This window comes from Saccoglossus kowalevskii, chromosome 2 (genome assembly GCF_978046115.1).
Source record: "Saccoglossus kowalevskii chromosome 2, keSacKowa6.1, whole genome shotgun sequence".
Taxonomy (NCBI): Eukaryota; Metazoa; Hemichordata; class Enteropneusta; family Harrimaniidae; genus Saccoglossus; species Saccoglossus kowalevskii.
Window position 1 is genome coordinate 34,453,875 of NC_140642.1, and position 16,742 is coordinate 34,470,616.

Below are 16,742 nucleotides of genomic sequence, written 5' to 3' on the forward strand. Positions count from 1 at the left end.
TTTCAATCATCTTAACCATAAAATCCTAATATTTGTTATAACTTTACAACACTGACATATTATCAAGAAATAATCACATAGTAGTTTTTATAGCACTAAAATAAACAATCACCAAACTGTTGAAGTCAGCATGTCAGTACTATAAAATAATTACTCTATTAAAAATACATCTCCAATAGAAGCGTATATACTCCCCAAATCTCTTTTGTTGTATACTGAATCATTAACCTTAAAGCGAACCTAAATGCGGCCTTAATTTATAGTTGTGTATATTCTAAACTGTATTCGAAATAATATTGCAGTGGTTTAATTTTGTTTTAATTATAACTGTAGCTTGGATAGGCATTTGAAGTGCTTGCCATGGAGGCCATTCATGGAGGGGAATAATTAACGAACGAACATATTTAACATCCGGGTACTTTTCAAAGCTATGACGTTTTAGTATCTGATCGCATTCGTATACGCCATTGTACATAGCCGTTCATGCTGCCAAGCATAGCGCACTATTAGTATAAACTCAACTTTTATATGAACAATGTGCTTTTTAAAACTTGGGTTAGAGCCTTATGCATTATAAACCTCTAATACAGTTGCAGTAAACCACCTGGTTATGGAAGTTGGAGAGACCGGCCTATCCTGCCTGCCTGGGCCGTAACACAAAGACATGTGCCTGGCACCCCGTCCTGAATCCTTAGTACGGTTTGGTAGCCACTCCGTGCTCTAACTGGGCAGAGAAGCAATTCCTCCTGACCCTCCAGGCAGACAAAATTTGACAGCCGGGGGATGACCATCGGGTGAGGATCGTGTCCTGGGATTTGGTTCTAAGCAAGAAACACGATTCGTGTCTTTAGCTCAACGTGATTGTCCATAACGGCGGTACATCATCCGAGAAGGACAATGCCCCCGGCTCTGGCCAACGCCTACCTGAGGTGAGGGCCAGTAGAAAGACTATTCACGTCAAAAATTTGAGTGGTGCTGATCGGAGAGGCTCAAAGGGCAGTCTGCTTAGAGTGGACAACACAGCCGACGAGTCCCAGTTGGGCGGTTCCCTTGTATAGGGTCTCGAAATCTGGAAAGTAATAAATAGTCTCCTAATAATAAGACAATCGGCTAGTCTTGTTCCTGTATGTTCTCAATGGTGGGGGACACGGCCGACAAGTAGCCAATGTTTGCTGCTTAAGACAAACCCACTTCTTCAAACAGGTGGACAAAAGAGCCTGCTACCTGGCCAATAGAGGGATGGTATGGATCAATCTCCCTTCCGCTACACCAATCAGTGTACACCTAGAAATGTAGGCCGCGTTGGTGGAATCTCTGTTCGCCCTGGCCAGGACGTTGGCAGCCCGCCCAGATAAAGCTTTCGTATGTGCGGGTCTACTGAGAGCCTCTATGGGTGTAAGTGATAACCGCTGGGCTCGTTGGTAGTGCGCCGTTTGTGTGGGACGGAAGCACTACTGGTGTTTCGACTAGCATTTCGGACAGAAGTGAAAACTAGGCCTTGCTTGGCCAATTGGGTGCGACCAATGATAATATGCAGGTCGAAGTTTTCTCAGGTGCCCTGTGAACTAGCGGGAAGGGAGGAAAGTCATACACAACTAAATGGGTCCACGGAGTTAGCAAAGCGAGTCGGCAGGAGTGTTACGTACGTCAGAAGCTTGGCGTTCCAGGGTGCGGCAAACCGGTCTAACCTTGGACCGTCCCACAGCGAAACAGCCTGGAGGCTACCCACTGGACATCTGCCAGACTGTTCCTCACCCCTGGAAGGTGGTGTGCGGTTAGCTCCACATTGTATTCCAGGCACGGACTGACAACGATGGTGAACGCCCCCCCCCCACTTCTTGAAGGAGACCACCGCTGCATTGCCTGTGCAGAGCTAGACTTTGTGGTCTCGAAATACGGGTAGAAAGCGTGGTAGTGCTAAGTACACTGCTTTCAGTTCGAGCCGGTTGATATGGTAGTCCCGAAACTAATGCAGGGGCCATGTCTTTGGGCTTGTTCATCCAATAGATGCACTCCCCAACCTTGGGAAAAGACATCTGTTACCAGAGTCATACCTGCGAAGAGTGGGTCCAAGGGGGCACCCTGTCCGAGGTTGGCCAGTGACGACCACCAGGGCAGGGCTTCCTTCACTTGGTCTGAGATCAAAGCCCGTCTATCTAATTTCCATAGGAGAGCTTGGCGTTATAACAAGCGCTATATCGGGCGCCTGCGTAGTGCGGCCTGGGGAACGACCCTTTGAGCCGAGAGCATCATGATCCGCATCTGTTCTCGGAGAGACACTGAGGGAACGCTGACTAGACGTTCGGCTAGGCTGCTTAACGCTAAGCAACACGCTTGAAATAGCTATACCAAGCTTACCTCTGTGTCAAAACTCCATGCCCAGGGACTCCAACTGCGAGTTGGGTCGAGATGGGACTTGTCGATGACATGTTTGGCAATTAACCCCTTGCCCGGGTTGTTAGTAACCAGTAGTCTGGGAACGGATTGAGGTGTACAGACATTTGGTGAAGCAGCAGCACTACCTGTTTCATCACTCTGGTGAACACGTAGGGCGCTGTGCATGACCCGAATGGGAGGGGGGCACCCGAAATTTGAATACTTGGCCCAGCTTGGCGATTCAAAGGAGATGGGTAGATGGAGTTAAAACGGTGGATGGAGAGAAGAACACTGAATGGCATCTCCATGTGGAACCGATCGAGGAGCACGTACTTATTCAGTCTGCCTAGATCCAGAACTGGACGCCCGCCACTTGTAGATTTGGTACTATGAACACATTTGGGTAGAAGCCAGGACTTAGTTCCGGCTGATCTACCCTGTGTATGGCGCCTTTTCCCTGCAAACTGCTACTTCCTGCCTGATTGTGGGAGACCCCTGGCGGTGCCCAATAGGGGAGACACTGACAGGAGAGATGGAGATTTCAGCGGTATCCCATAACAGGATATCACCACCTGAAAAGGTCCAGGGATCAGTCACCCGCTGTCTCCAAACCGGACTACAGGGTGTACTCTCGTCTCCCATGAGGTTAGTTCCCCAAGGCCTGAATTAGTCACTAAGTTGTGACCTGGCCACTTGCCGAACACATGTCTGTCCCCCCGGCTGCAGAGGTAAGCGTCAAAACACGCTTCCCCGCTGCCAGGGTAGACGACCGCCCAAGGAAGGTGAGGATCCACCACCTAGCTCTTTCCTCCCAGGGGGCACGCCACTACTCTTCCCTCTCGTGGAAGGGTATGAGCGCTTGCCTCCTGGCTGACTCTGGCTAGCGGACGATGCCCTAAGGCGTTCTATGCTTGGGGTGCCTTCCGCTTACCATTGGCGGGCCCAACTGACTAGCGGAATCGATCTGAACCCATTGGTTCATTGCTCTCTGAAGCTCCGAGACTGTACCCACCATTCCCCGAACAAAGAGGGTGGAAGATGTCCTGTCTGTGTTACTGAGGTGGGAACGTACCCCCTGACTCGGCGAAAACATACGCGTCTAAGACTGCAAGGTGTGAGGACAACAAAAAACGGCAGCGAGTCATGGAGCTGTCATTACATCTATTCATTTCTAAATACGTAGATCAAGCATAAAATGAAGACAACATGCATGAGGGAAGCGGATTACAGTCGTAAAAGGTGCCGCCACGAAACCAACAAGTGGTTACGTAGTGGCGCCGGGTTTTAATTTCTTTGTTGTGAAAAAATATCACACACAAAGAGGAAATGACACGAGGGTAAAGAAGACAAGAAAAACTTATCCTACCAGCTAAAATGTTGAATGCCGCAGCTGCGGCAATAACCCACGCTAGAAACCCGGACAGGAAAAAACAAACAAGCCAGGCAGAGACGCTCAGAATCATTCCCGATGAGGCGAAGTGGCCTCGGTCACGTGGTTCGTGACGTAAGGGAAGAAAATCTTGGGGTCATGGGGCTTCCCCTGACCTACATTCTATTTCTCTGTCACCGGCAGAATCGCTGATTAATGCCTACAGTTCAAAATAGTCATTTTGACCGGAGTCTATGGTGGGTAATTGAACGTAGTGAATTTAAATCAAATTTTGACTGCTGGCTCAAAAATTATTTTTAGAAATATTGAAGAAATCAAGAAAAAAGTGCAGAAAAATTTGGGAGAGAAAGTCTGGTGGTGAAAAGGTTAAAATATTACTTATTCTGACCATAAAAACATCTCAGGTATTTTACATAATAGAGCAAATATGCTACCAAAATATTCCAGTCAGTCTAATAATTATACCTTGAAATTATTCTCTTTAGGTTTCCTTCTCATTATAATATTGAATGTTTCGTAGACATCCTCATCTCCAGTGGCTGTCTTTGCCATGTCTTGTTGATATTGATTGGGATCCAACCAAACACGATATGTACGTGTTTGACCTTTGAGTTCTGGACGAGGTTCAATTCCTGGAAGAAAATATATCAATTTGCATTTATTTATTCATATATTATATACCAGTTCCAGACACTGACATTCATTGTATTCTCTTAAATACATTTTGATGAATTTAATACATTTAAACAAACTAAGGGGTTGACCAATTACAAATCGGGAGGGGGCAGGTAGTGGATTTTGAAACAAAATGTGGACTGAAAAAATATTAAAAAATAAAAATCTACAGGGAAAATAACAGAAGAGAAAAATATTTAAAACCCAAAGCCCACATATACTTTTGATTGAAAAAAAAAGCAACATTATCATAACAAAAAACTAAGTAAGGAAAAGGTAACAAAATAAAGTTGCATAAAATCATAAACAGTGAGTATACATAACAACTCTGATCTAGCAATCAGGTTTTGTGTTGTGCAATCCATACAGGTTGGGAACCGTGTCAAGTCTAGATGTCTAGATTTTCCAAAATAAAATCAGACTCTTTCCTACTTCCTATCTTTCTTATCGCCAGTTTTGTTTGAATATTTACATAACCAAAAAGAATGGATTAGTTTACCTTCCTCAATGACATTTCCACTGTCGTCCAGGAGGCCTTCAATCTCACACCCTCTTATATATGTAAGCCCCACCTGTTGTATAAATGGTTCCTTCTCCTTGTACTTAGTGCCATATTGCCTAGTGGGACGTACAGTTATTACAAAGGCAACATCATGTTTTCTCAGACCTAGGAAAATAAGTAACAACATGTACTTTGTTTACAACAATTAAGGTCTCCCAAAAAAAAAGGTGATTTTTTTTTTCTTCAAAAATGTTTGATGGTGCCCAGTTTTACAGGTTTTATTATTCGTCAACAGCGAGAGCTGCAAGTTTCTTAGGGTTGTGCACAAACTGACCAGAAACATTATTTATTATTTGAGAACTTATCTTATGATCAAACATTTTTGACTCATAAATTGTTTATTAATATATAAAATAAAATAAGGTAGGAATTTTCACTGGATTTTGAGCTCATCAACTCTAAAAATACAATAAATGTTCAATTCAATAGAAAAAAAAACAGTGACAATATCAAACTAATTTACCTTCCCATTCTGTTCTAATTTCTGATCTCAAGTTCAAAACCACAGTGATATCAGCTCGTACTTGAGATGGATGATTCTCACCAATATTTGGTTTTGCAACCTGTAAAACAATGCAATACCATTAAGTGTAGATGTCATGACAGTCCTCATTAAGTGTGATCATTGTCTATCATTAGTACTAAAATAAATTCATATATTTTCTTAACTCAATCGCCATGCCATTCAACTAGCACACAGCTTCATTTTTTGGAGGGGAGGGTGGTACAAATAAATACAAATAATACAATTGAACAAATACATAAACAAAAAAAACTCACCTCAACCACAGAAAATGTAGTGATAGGCTGCAAAAAAATAAACGCAAAATTATAGGTGAACAAAATATTAAATGTTTAAATTATCTTCTGGTAACTTGTAATAAACTTGTTAAATTTATAGGTATAGTTGCTACAGTTACTAGTTTACGTACCAAAGCCATTCTTGCCCAACCTCCAAATACCATATTACCGTCTTCAGCTAGCCTAAAGTGAAAAGAAAATACAACTGTTTTTTATCTGTACTGACAGTAATTGATAAATGAAAACATCTCCTAGAGAACACAGATGCTTTTTGCAGACTAAACTGTGAAATATTTTAGTGTAAAAAGGAAATAAGAAGAATTTCTTACCAAGGTTTCAAACGACTGACTGAATCTTCAACATCTTGTCGAATTTCATCTGAAAATTTAACATGCATAATATTTATTTTTTAAATTTAAACTTGAATACAATTTGTTACCAAAATAGTTTATATATAACGATTTGAACATTTAAGTTACCGGTACTCTACTAGCAAAGCTACAAAATGCTATAAAGGAGAAACACAGCTACCGGTAAATAGAATACAATTTTTAGGACTGTAGTCATGTGATAAACCTAGATACTTACAAGTAGATTCCAGTCTGAATAAATTAAAATTTCTCAACAGATAGTCATGTAGTGTCAGAAACTGTAAATTGAGTTTGGGCAGTGCAAGGCAGTCTGCAAAATACAAAAAAAAACATACACTGAGAGATCTCCTGCCACACAATCAAACTGGATTGTAACCATACAAACATTTTGTTTGAATACAAACCAAAATGTTGGTGTAAATTTTATACATTTTTTATTCATCTACATTAATTTTGGTCAAACAGAGCATAATTTTCCATTGGCTTTAGGTCTTTGCGACAAAATATGGAAAGATGTGAAAGACAATACCAAGAGTTGACTTTGATGTTCCAGGATTAATTGAATGCATCCGATTCTACCGAATTATCATAGGAGCTACATAAAATGTACTCTATGGGTAAACTGTGTCATATCAGAGATTCTGGAAATGATTTTGAGAGAACTTCATTACATCACCACTTACACAGATGAATTTCAAGTGAAAGTATTTAATGAGGCAGATAAATAAGAAATAATCAGAAAAGACAAAATTTGTTGTTATGAGGATGATGTACAGGTATTACAGTATTCATATATGATGTTGGCGGGGTTTGTTCGTACTAACACCCATTGTGTGCCGAAGAACAGCTACATGTGGTCAACATGTGGAGCTAGTCTTCAATATACAGGGCAACAAATAAAAACAGAATATAGTGCATACCTTCACCAGAAAAGAACTGTGTAGGTACTATGTTCTCATCCCATAATACTTCTTCTGTGGGGTACAATGGCATCTCATTCAGTTCTTGTAATTGGGACGCTCTCCTCTCATGCCTGGAAACCAGCAACTCAAGTAGGAATTCCTTTTCAAATTTCTCGTCAGATTCAAACGGTGGAACCAGATTCAGATATGCGGCGATTTCATGCAGTTTTTCAGTACTGTAAAATAATCACAAATGAAAATATTTCAAACATGTGCTTAGAAACGATATTTTTGCAAAGTTGGGGTTCCAATTTTATTCATAAAAACAGATATAAATCATTAACAATTTGTCCCAAGGAACTGTTATTAGCTTATTTAGGGGCATCAACAGTGATACACTCACCTAAGTGGTTCAAAATGAGCTAAAAGCTTATCTCTTGTATCAATACTACCAACATTTGCCATAGAGAATTTCTTCAGCTCTGGAAAATACTTGAATGCCCCCCTCTGTGGTAAAAAGGAGAGAGTGTGAAAGATGACTGACCTCTCGATTTTCATTCCTGTTCATTAAAAGTGACAAATATTGAGAACCATCAGTATATCACACACAGTTTTGTTACTTACCTGTAATGATGTTATTCTATCATAGTGTATATTAGTCATATCGTGATCAGTAAGAGCTTCACCAGATCTCTCATCTATCTCAAATCCAGCATAGAACTTCAACACATTTAGCAACTATTAAAGCAAAGACATGGCAAACCAAGATGTAAGGCAAAGACAGACACATGGATGGATACATACACAGAGGTGGTTTACTCAGTAATAAGCCTGTAACGTAATACTTACTTGATTAAATAGTCGTCCTTCCTTTCGTTGGGATAGATTAGACATTCTACATTTTACAACTAAGTGTGCATTATCCAGAACTGCATTGAAGAATCGACGTGCTGGCAACAGTGACTGAAAATAAAATAATTAAAATAAGATATTAACACAATGATTGATGATATGGAAGCTTTTGTGTTCTATCTAAGCACTTTTTTTTACTTTAAGATAATTCAGCTAAAAAGACAATTTACATTTTCTGTATGAAAACCACAAACAATTGAATTCAAAAGATTATTGACTGCGACTCAATGCACTGCTCGCCAAATGCAAAATATGGCCAGTTACATAAAAAGCATTGTATAGTAAGTGTAATAGTCAGCTGTGGTTGCTGGGATACTAGTCAGCTGTGGTTGCTAGGATACCCACCTCCATATCAATCAGGAGTTCAAGGAATCTTTCACAGTAATGTACTTTCTGCATTGACACCTCACCTGCAGATACAACACATACAATGTTTACAGTGTCTTGAAGCATCAATTACACTTTATTGTGAATCAACAGAAGACAAACAATTTTATTTCTATTAATAACACCATAAGATATCATCTATCTCATTACTAAGTCAAGACCCAAGACCCAAGACCCAAGTCTATTCCACAAAGTGGCCATAAAATTAAATTCACATATGAGAACCACATTCACCACACCATATGGGTCCCATACGACAGACCCATTTGTACACACCTTGTATATTTAACACAAAATTTGAATGCAATGCTGACTGAGACACATTAAGCCCTTACCTTTTTCTGGTATTGAATTTAGGATAGTGAAAAAATGGTCGATGATTTTTGCAACAAATCTTCTTTCAAAATTCAACCTGTTGATAAATAGGAGCAATACTTTTGATTTACCTTGCATTGCATCATGGGTACTAGATATAATAATTGATACACTATAACTGCTGCCATACATACCTTGCTAGAGCTTTGTCATCAGCCTTGCTGTCATTTTTTTTAATTATTCCCCAAAACTTTTTATATTTTGGATGCGTTTTTAGCTCCTGCTCAAGTCGGCCCTATATGAAATATAATAAAATGATAGTGACTAAAATTATGATTTAAAAGTATGACTGTCTGCATTAAATACAGTAATGAGAACACCAATCTGATTAAAATCTGATGTAGTGTACGGGCTTTAATTATTTTGGCTATAAACTTATTTTAATTTTAATTTTATGTTTTATTACTTTTGTTATTAATGCCTTTTTATTTTATTATTTTACTTTGATTTTGATTTTGTGATTTTTTTAAAATTCCGCCCTACATACATCTGAGTCGATGCCTATGTAACGAGATTTCAACGAGACCCACTGTCGACGATTTTAGTCAACGAATCACAGACCTTCTTCTATAGCGCACATGATGACGTCACTGGGCAGAGTCAGGTGGCAAACACACTCAAATAAAATGGCGGATTATACCGACGTTAGGACCGAGAAGAACACGGCTTTTCCGTAAGTTTATCATTGTCAAATGCAACGAAAGTCATTTTTTTATGTTTATATTGTGGATCGAATGGTTCGAGTTTAGATCGTTATTTTGCGTAGTTATTCTGGGAGTGACGATTTTGTTTCCACCGATTCGACCGAACACCGGTGTCTTTTTCCAGTCGCTTGCCCTGCACGGTACGAGGTTTTACCCAGAATTCAACACGTTCTGTACCAACGCATATTGATATGCGCAGAACTGAAATTCTGGCATCGTTCTGCGCAAAAACCGTTTTTAGCGCTTGAGTTGTTTCCGGGTTAGCCTTCCATGTGCTTATCGTGCGATTTATTGTACCAATATCACATTTTCTGGACGTATTCCTACACAATCATGCTAAGAGTATCCAAAAGAGTCAAGCAGGCAAGTTTAGCCGCAAAATTACGTGGGAAATTGGCTTCAACTGCTCACTCGATCGCCGATGTTGTCCGTCGGCACACAAAGTCGTTCGCTTTCTGATCTTTCTTCCGAGATTTTGACTCGAATATTCGGGTTTTGTTGCTTTTTTAATGACAGTGATGACTATAGTTCACAGTTCGAGAAAGTTAAAACGATGTGCTCACTTCGAATGGTTTGTAGGCGATTTTATGCTATCGCGTCGAATGATTTGTTCGTTATCGGAATGACGGCAAGCTCTATTGCTCTATCTTTTCACAGATTTAAGCTGATGAAGGCGAGATCGCTCGTTGCTTATGAAATAGGGCAACTTTCCGATTTGATCATTCAAAAAGGGCCATCTCAAGTAAGACAAGTGGTGAGAAATTTGCTGGAAAATATAAAGGGTCACGAATGGGATGATTCAAAGAAATATTTGGAAGTCTCTGTTGCAGTTCTATTTAGCACGAAAAGATCAGCAATTTCTAAGAAAGCCACTGAGAGTCGAGCCTACATCAGTAAAATCTTAAATCAGCACCAGGCAGTAGGTGAAAAGTTGTCTGGATTTGATGAGAGTGCCCTTTGGCAATTACGATTAAATAAAGATAAAACATTTGCCAAATCAGTATTATCTGTATCATTTTTCAAGGAAGCCATCACATCAGATATTCTGCCTCCTTCTGTTAAATTGAATTCTCAAATTAACCACTTTGTGAAATAATTTGAAACGGTTCCACACTATGGTGTCAGAAACTGCCTCTCAAAATAAAAAGGGCTGGTTTGTTCATGATATTGAAGGCCTGGTTTAGAGAAGTGTCCTCAACATATTGACTGAAAAGAAATTGGATTATGACCTTGATGATGAAAATGAGAGACAGAAGTTAGAAATAGTTGTAGGTGAGGGTGGCCACACTTTCCAAGATTTCAAGGGAGTGTCCCAAAATTTCAATTTGCCATCAGTGGTGCTATACGTCTGATAAAATATAATGGTAATGAAGTATGGAGAAATCCAAATCCAGTCTTCTGATGCAAGCCGCATTCCATTTGCCATTATAAATGCCACAGAGAGTGATGCACTGATAGAAGTTGATATTCTTCCTGTTCTGGCATGCACTGAAAAATTTGCCCAACATGGTATAAAGGGGATGAAATACTGTAGAAAACTGGAACGAGATGAAAAGTATAAAAGTTTGGTCTTGCAGAGAAAGAATACCATTTTTTTCTGCAATTTATGTTTGGCTACAGTTCATAAATGTCACATCCAAATCATGAATGGGATATGTCTATCACTCTTGCGGATATGAATTCATGGGCAGAAGAAAAAAGTAATGGTCAGAGTAATCATCCTCTTATAAAGTATGACCCCATAAATGAATACACTATGGATCACCTTCATGCTACATTGAGAAACGTGGGTAAACTAATTGACAAGCTCTTCAACGAGGCTCAAAAGATCGACCAACAACTGGAATTTATACAAAAGTTTGCAAAGTTATCTGAAGATCAAAAACATGATATGAAGCAATATGAAACAAAACTGGTTGACCAATTTGATACCAAGGTTGAAATTAATGAAGCAAATATTCAGCAAAGTTACTTCAAGTTACTAAAAAGGATGATCTTAACAAACTTGATAAGAAACTTGAAGCAGCTTCACTAGCATTTGAAATTAAATACACTGAACACATTGAAGTGAATTTGTTGGATTCTGCTGAATCACATTTTGAAATTTTATTTGGCACACACAAGGAATACAAATGCACACTATATGCATCACATCTCCATGTTGTATATAAAATCAAGCCAGGTATCACTCGTCACATGCAAACTGTCCATGGTAAGTTCAGCACAAAAGATCTGAAACAAAACACAAGATGCATTACTAATCTCAATATTTAATATCAAAAATCTGTCATAATAATTATTATTTACTATTCCAAAGTCAGCCTAAATTGTCAAATTTGTAATGACACTATTTTCCATGAAGTCTTTGACTGTAAAAAATGGGGCATGTGGAGGGGGCCTGGCACATTTTCTTTGAAAATCATTTGTTATTAAACTAATCTCAATATTTAATATAAAAAATCTGTCATAATAATAAATTATTATTTACACTTGGTAAAACTATTCTAAAGTCAGCCTAAATTGTCAAATTTGTAATGACACTATTTTCTAGGTATTAATTCTTCAACTTCAAACACATCAATGTGTGTCACGTTTTTTTGAAAATCATTTGTTATTAACTATATTTAGTATATTCTCACTTTAATATTACATAATTTATTATGAATAATATGTCAGAAAATAATATTGAGAGAAACGAATGAAATGCATTGGTATCAAAAACAGATACATGGAAAATGTTCATTTTATCTCTATACCCATAGTATCTCAATAGTGTATATATTATCTCAATAGTGAATATATGGTATGCAAATTAATGACAAAATACATTATGACACTTTATTCACTACTCCTATGAGGGACATAACGTGTATATGGTCGATCTACATATCGTTGTAAAGCTCTCGAAATCCCCAACAAAATTACGTTTTTCATTTTCACGACCAGCATTTTTGCAACAAAAAAGGCGCCAACAATTGAAGAAATCGAACGATATTTTCTAAAAATTGCTTTTTTTGTGTGTAAAACGTAAAAAAAAAGGACTTACCGAACGTAACTTTGTGAGCCGCCATGTTGACAATCCATAGGAGGCACTCTCGCGGTAATTCTAACATAACAGAGAGAGGAGTAGGCCAAAAACCACCAAAAATGCAGTAATTTCGCATAATCAATTATAGTCTATAACTATTTATTGAAATGGTTAAAACGATCCGGGTAAAAAACTTTAAATACATCAAAAAAATGAGAATTCCAGTATCAAGTTGGGAATGAGGCTGGTGGGTCAATTAAGGTCATAGAATGGTAATAGCGTGTATGCTAGTTTTTCTTTCAATTTGAAATTGCGCCCTCTTGCGGAGATAAAGTGTATATTGGATGGTACAAAACGCATTGAACTCTGGGATATCACATTTGCCGTGCCCTGGAGACGGGTGATGTTTTGTTGACGATCCGGTCAAAACCGTCTACGGTATTGAAACCGTAGCTGTAAATATTCATCAAAATGTATCAACATTTTGTACATTATACAATAACTCTTTATTAAAGTAATTGAGCTGATTTGGACTGGAATAAAATATTTTTTATTTGGAACACATCGCAATTGATCAGGAAATATTTTTGTGCTCCAATTTTCTGCGTCGATGCCGTGGGCCGGTGACCGTTATACAATTTAAAATTTGCATTGTTTACTATAGCTGTTTACAGTGTTCTAATCATTACGATTTACTTATTTTTTTGCTTCCATTCTAGATAATTATGCTCAGTGTTTGATGTAAAATTGAAGCGATGACTGAATAAACAAACCTTGGCTGGCGAAAATGTATCAGAAAGTGTACGCATTTGTTGGAAGTGAACAAAATATTCAATGTAATGACAAAAATTGTAAAATGCTGTGGAATTTCTTTTGTAAATAAAAATATACTAGCAATTTTCTATTAATGGTTTATTCAAGTGGGCAAAATATAATGTACAGAAAGATTGCCCGTAGAGTATCGTTACACTGAAAAGTAAGCAACCGACAGCCTGTATCAAAGGGAGCCTGTGATTGGCTGTTACTTACGCGAGATTTGAACGGGACTTACGTAGGCGTCGGATCAGATGTATGTAGGGCGGAATTAAAAAAAATCAAAATCAAAGTAAAATAATAAAATAAAAAGGCATTAATAACAAAAGTAATAAAAAATAAAATTAAAATAAGTTTATAGCCAAAATAATTAAAGCCCGTACACTACATCAGATTTTAATCAGATTGTGAGAACACTTACCGGGAGTAAACACACCCACATGGCTAAAGATAATAATCTTTGAACCTGTTCTCTGATTAAATCTTCTTCCTGTAAAAACAAATTATTACTAAACAACTTAACAGACAGACTATCACAGTTACTTTAAATGTGGAAGCAATACACATGGAAGATTCTCTGTATTTCAAAAATATGAATTTTTACAATGTCTTTATTAAAATGAATAAACAATTGAGAGCTGTTTATAGATGTGGTGACACACAGTATAAGGTCATAGATGTGGTGACACACAGTATAAGGTCATAGATGTGGTGACACACAGTATAAGGTCATAGATGTGACGACACACAGTATAAGGTCATATATGTGGTGACACACAGTATAAGGTCATAGATGTGGTGACACAGTATAAGGTCATATATGTGGTGACACACAGTATAAGGTCATAGATGTGACGACACACAGTATAAGCTCATAGATGTGATTGACACACAGTATAAGGTCATAGATGTGGTGACACACAGTATAAGGTCATAGATGTGATGACACACAGTATAAGGTCATAGATGTGGTGACACACAGTATAAGGTCATAGATGTGGTGACACACAGTATAAGGTCATAGATGTGGTGACACACAGTATAAGGTCATAGATGTGACGACACACAGTATAAGGTCATATATGTGGTGACACACAGTATCAGGTCATAGATGTGGTGACACAGTATAAGGTCATAGATGTGATTGACACACAGTATAAGGTCATAGATGTGGTGACACACAGTATAAGGTCATAGATGTGATGACACACAGTATAAGGTCATATATGTGGTGACACACAGTATAAGGTCATAGATGTGGTGACACACAGTATAAGGTCATAGATGTGACGACACACAGTATAAGGTCATATATGTGGTGACACACAGTATCAGGTCATAGATGTGGTGACACAGTATAAGGTCATAGATGTGATTGACACACAGTATAAGGTCATAGATGTGATGACACACAGTATAAGGTCATAGATGTGATGACACACAGTATAAGGTCATAGATGTGATGACACACAGTATAAGGTCATAGATGTGGTGACACACAGTATAAGGTCATAGATGTGATGACACACAGTATAAGGTCATAGATGTGATGACACACAGTATAAGGTCATAGATGTGATGACACACAGTATAAGGTCATAGATGTGGTGACACAGTATAAGGTCATATATGTGATTGACACACAGTATAAGGTCATAGATGTGGTGACACACAGTATAAGGTCATAGATGTGATGACACAGTATAAGGTTATAGATGTGATGACACACAGTATAAGGTCATAGATGTGACGACACACAGTATAAGGTCATATATGTGGTGACACACAGTATCAGGTCATAGATGTGATGACACAGTATAAGGTCATATATGTGGTGACACACAGTATAAGGTCATAGATGTGGTGACACAGTATAAGGTCATAGATGTGATTGACACACAGTATAAGGTCATAGATGTGATGACACACAGTATAAGGTCATAGATGTGATGACACACAGTATAAGGTCATAGATGTGATGACACACAGTATAAGGTCATAGATGTGGTGACACAGTATAAGGTCATATATGTGATTGACACACAGTATAAGGTCATAGATGTGGTGACACAGTATAAGGTCATATATGTGATTGACACACAGTATAAGGTCATAGATGTGATGACACAGTATAAGGTCATAGATGTGATGACACACAGTATAAGGTCATAAATGTGGTGACACACAGTATAAGGTCATAGATGTGGTGACACACAGTATAAGGTCATAGATGTGATGACACACAGTATAAGGTCATAGATGTGATGACACACAGTATAAGGTCATAGATGTGATGACACACAGTATAAGGTCAAAGATGTGATGACACACAGTATAAGGTCATAGATGTGATGACACACAGTATCAGGTCATAGATGTGATGACACACAGTATCAGGTCATAGATGTGATGACACACAGTATAAGGTCATAGATGTGATGACACACAATATAAGGTCATAGATGTGATTGACACACAGTATAAGGTCATAGATGTGATGACACACAGTATAAGGTCATAGATGTGGTGACACAGTATAAGGTCTTAGATGTGATTGACACACAGTATAAGGTCATAGATGTGATGACACACAGTATAAGGTCATAGATGTGGTGACACACAGTATAAGGTCATAGATGTGATGACACACAGTATAAGGTCACAGATGTGATGACACACAGTATAAGGTCATAGATGTGATGACACACAGTATAAGGTCATAGATGTGGTGACACAGTATAAGGTCATAGATGTGATTGACACACAGTATAAGGTCATAGATGTGATGACACACAGTATAAGGTCATAGATGTGGTGACACACAGTATAAGGTCATAGATGTGATGACACACAGTATAAGGTCATAGATGTGGTGACACAGTATAAGGTCATATATGTGATTGACACACAGTATAAGGTCATAGATGTGATTGACACACAGTATAAGGTCATAGATGTGATGACACAGTATAAGGTCATAGATGTGATGACACACAGTATAAGGTCATATATGTGGTGACACACAGTATAAGGTCATAGATGTGGTGACACACAGTATAAGGTCATAGATGTGGTGACACACAGTATAAGGTCATAGATGTGATGACACACAGCATAAGGTCATAGATGTGATGACACACAGTATAAGGTCATAGATGTGATGACACACAGTATAAGGTCATAGATGTGATGACACACAGTATCAGGTCATAGATGTGATGACACACAGTATAAGGTCATAGATGTGGTGACACAGTATAAGGTCATATATGTGATTGACACACAGTATAAGGTCATAGATGTGATGACACAGTATAAGGTCATAGATGTGATGACACAGTATAAGGTCATAGATGTGATGACACACAGTATAAGGTCATAGATGTGGTGACACACAGTATAAGGTCATAGATGTGATGACACACAGTATAAGGTCATAGATGTGA

General features: G+C 38.4%; 1 protein-coding gene and 1 long non-coding RNA gene across 2 annotated transcripts in view; both read right to left on the bottom strand.

The window, feature by feature from the left end:
- The window catches only part of LOC100374652 (RNA helicase aquarius), a 40,417-nt gene that overhangs the window by 14,170 nt on the left and 9,505 nt on the right, over positions 1-16,742 (bottom strand). The window contains exons 8-22 of the mRNA XM_085494856.1: positions 13,718-13,786; positions 8,886-8,986; positions 8,712-8,788; positions 8,335-8,399; positions 7,927-8,040; positions 7,702-7,815; positions 7,481-7,584; positions 7,096-7,313; positions 6,393-6,485; positions 6,134-6,182; positions 5,936-5,987; positions 5,784-5,810; positions 5,467-5,566; positions 4,941-5,108; positions 4,232-4,398 (exon numbers count right to left, since the gene is read on the bottom strand). Coding sequence (XP_085350982.1) covers positions 4,232-4,398; positions 4,941-5,108; positions 5,467-5,566; positions 5,784-5,810; positions 5,936-5,987; positions 6,134-6,182; positions 6,393-6,485; positions 7,096-7,313; positions 7,481-7,584; positions 7,702-7,815; positions 7,927-8,040; positions 8,335-8,399; positions 8,712-8,788; positions 8,886-8,986; positions 13,718-13,786 — 1,518 coding nt within the window. The remainder of the gene's footprint in view (positions 1-4,231; positions 4,399-4,940; positions 5,109-5,466; positions 5,567-5,783; positions 5,811-5,935; positions 5,988-6,133; positions 6,183-6,392; positions 6,486-7,095; positions 7,314-7,480; positions 7,585-7,701; positions 7,816-7,926; positions 8,041-8,334; positions 8,400-8,711; positions 8,789-8,885; positions 8,987-13,717; positions 13,787-16,742) is intronic.
- Positions 11,524-12,799, bottom strand: LOC146748947 (uncharacterized). The gene is made up of 2 exons (XR_014931445.1): positions 12,502-12,799; positions 11,524-11,687 (listed from the first exon to the last, which is right to left on the bottom strand). It is a non-coding gene; the product is annotated as an uncharacterized LOC146748947 (long non-coding RNA).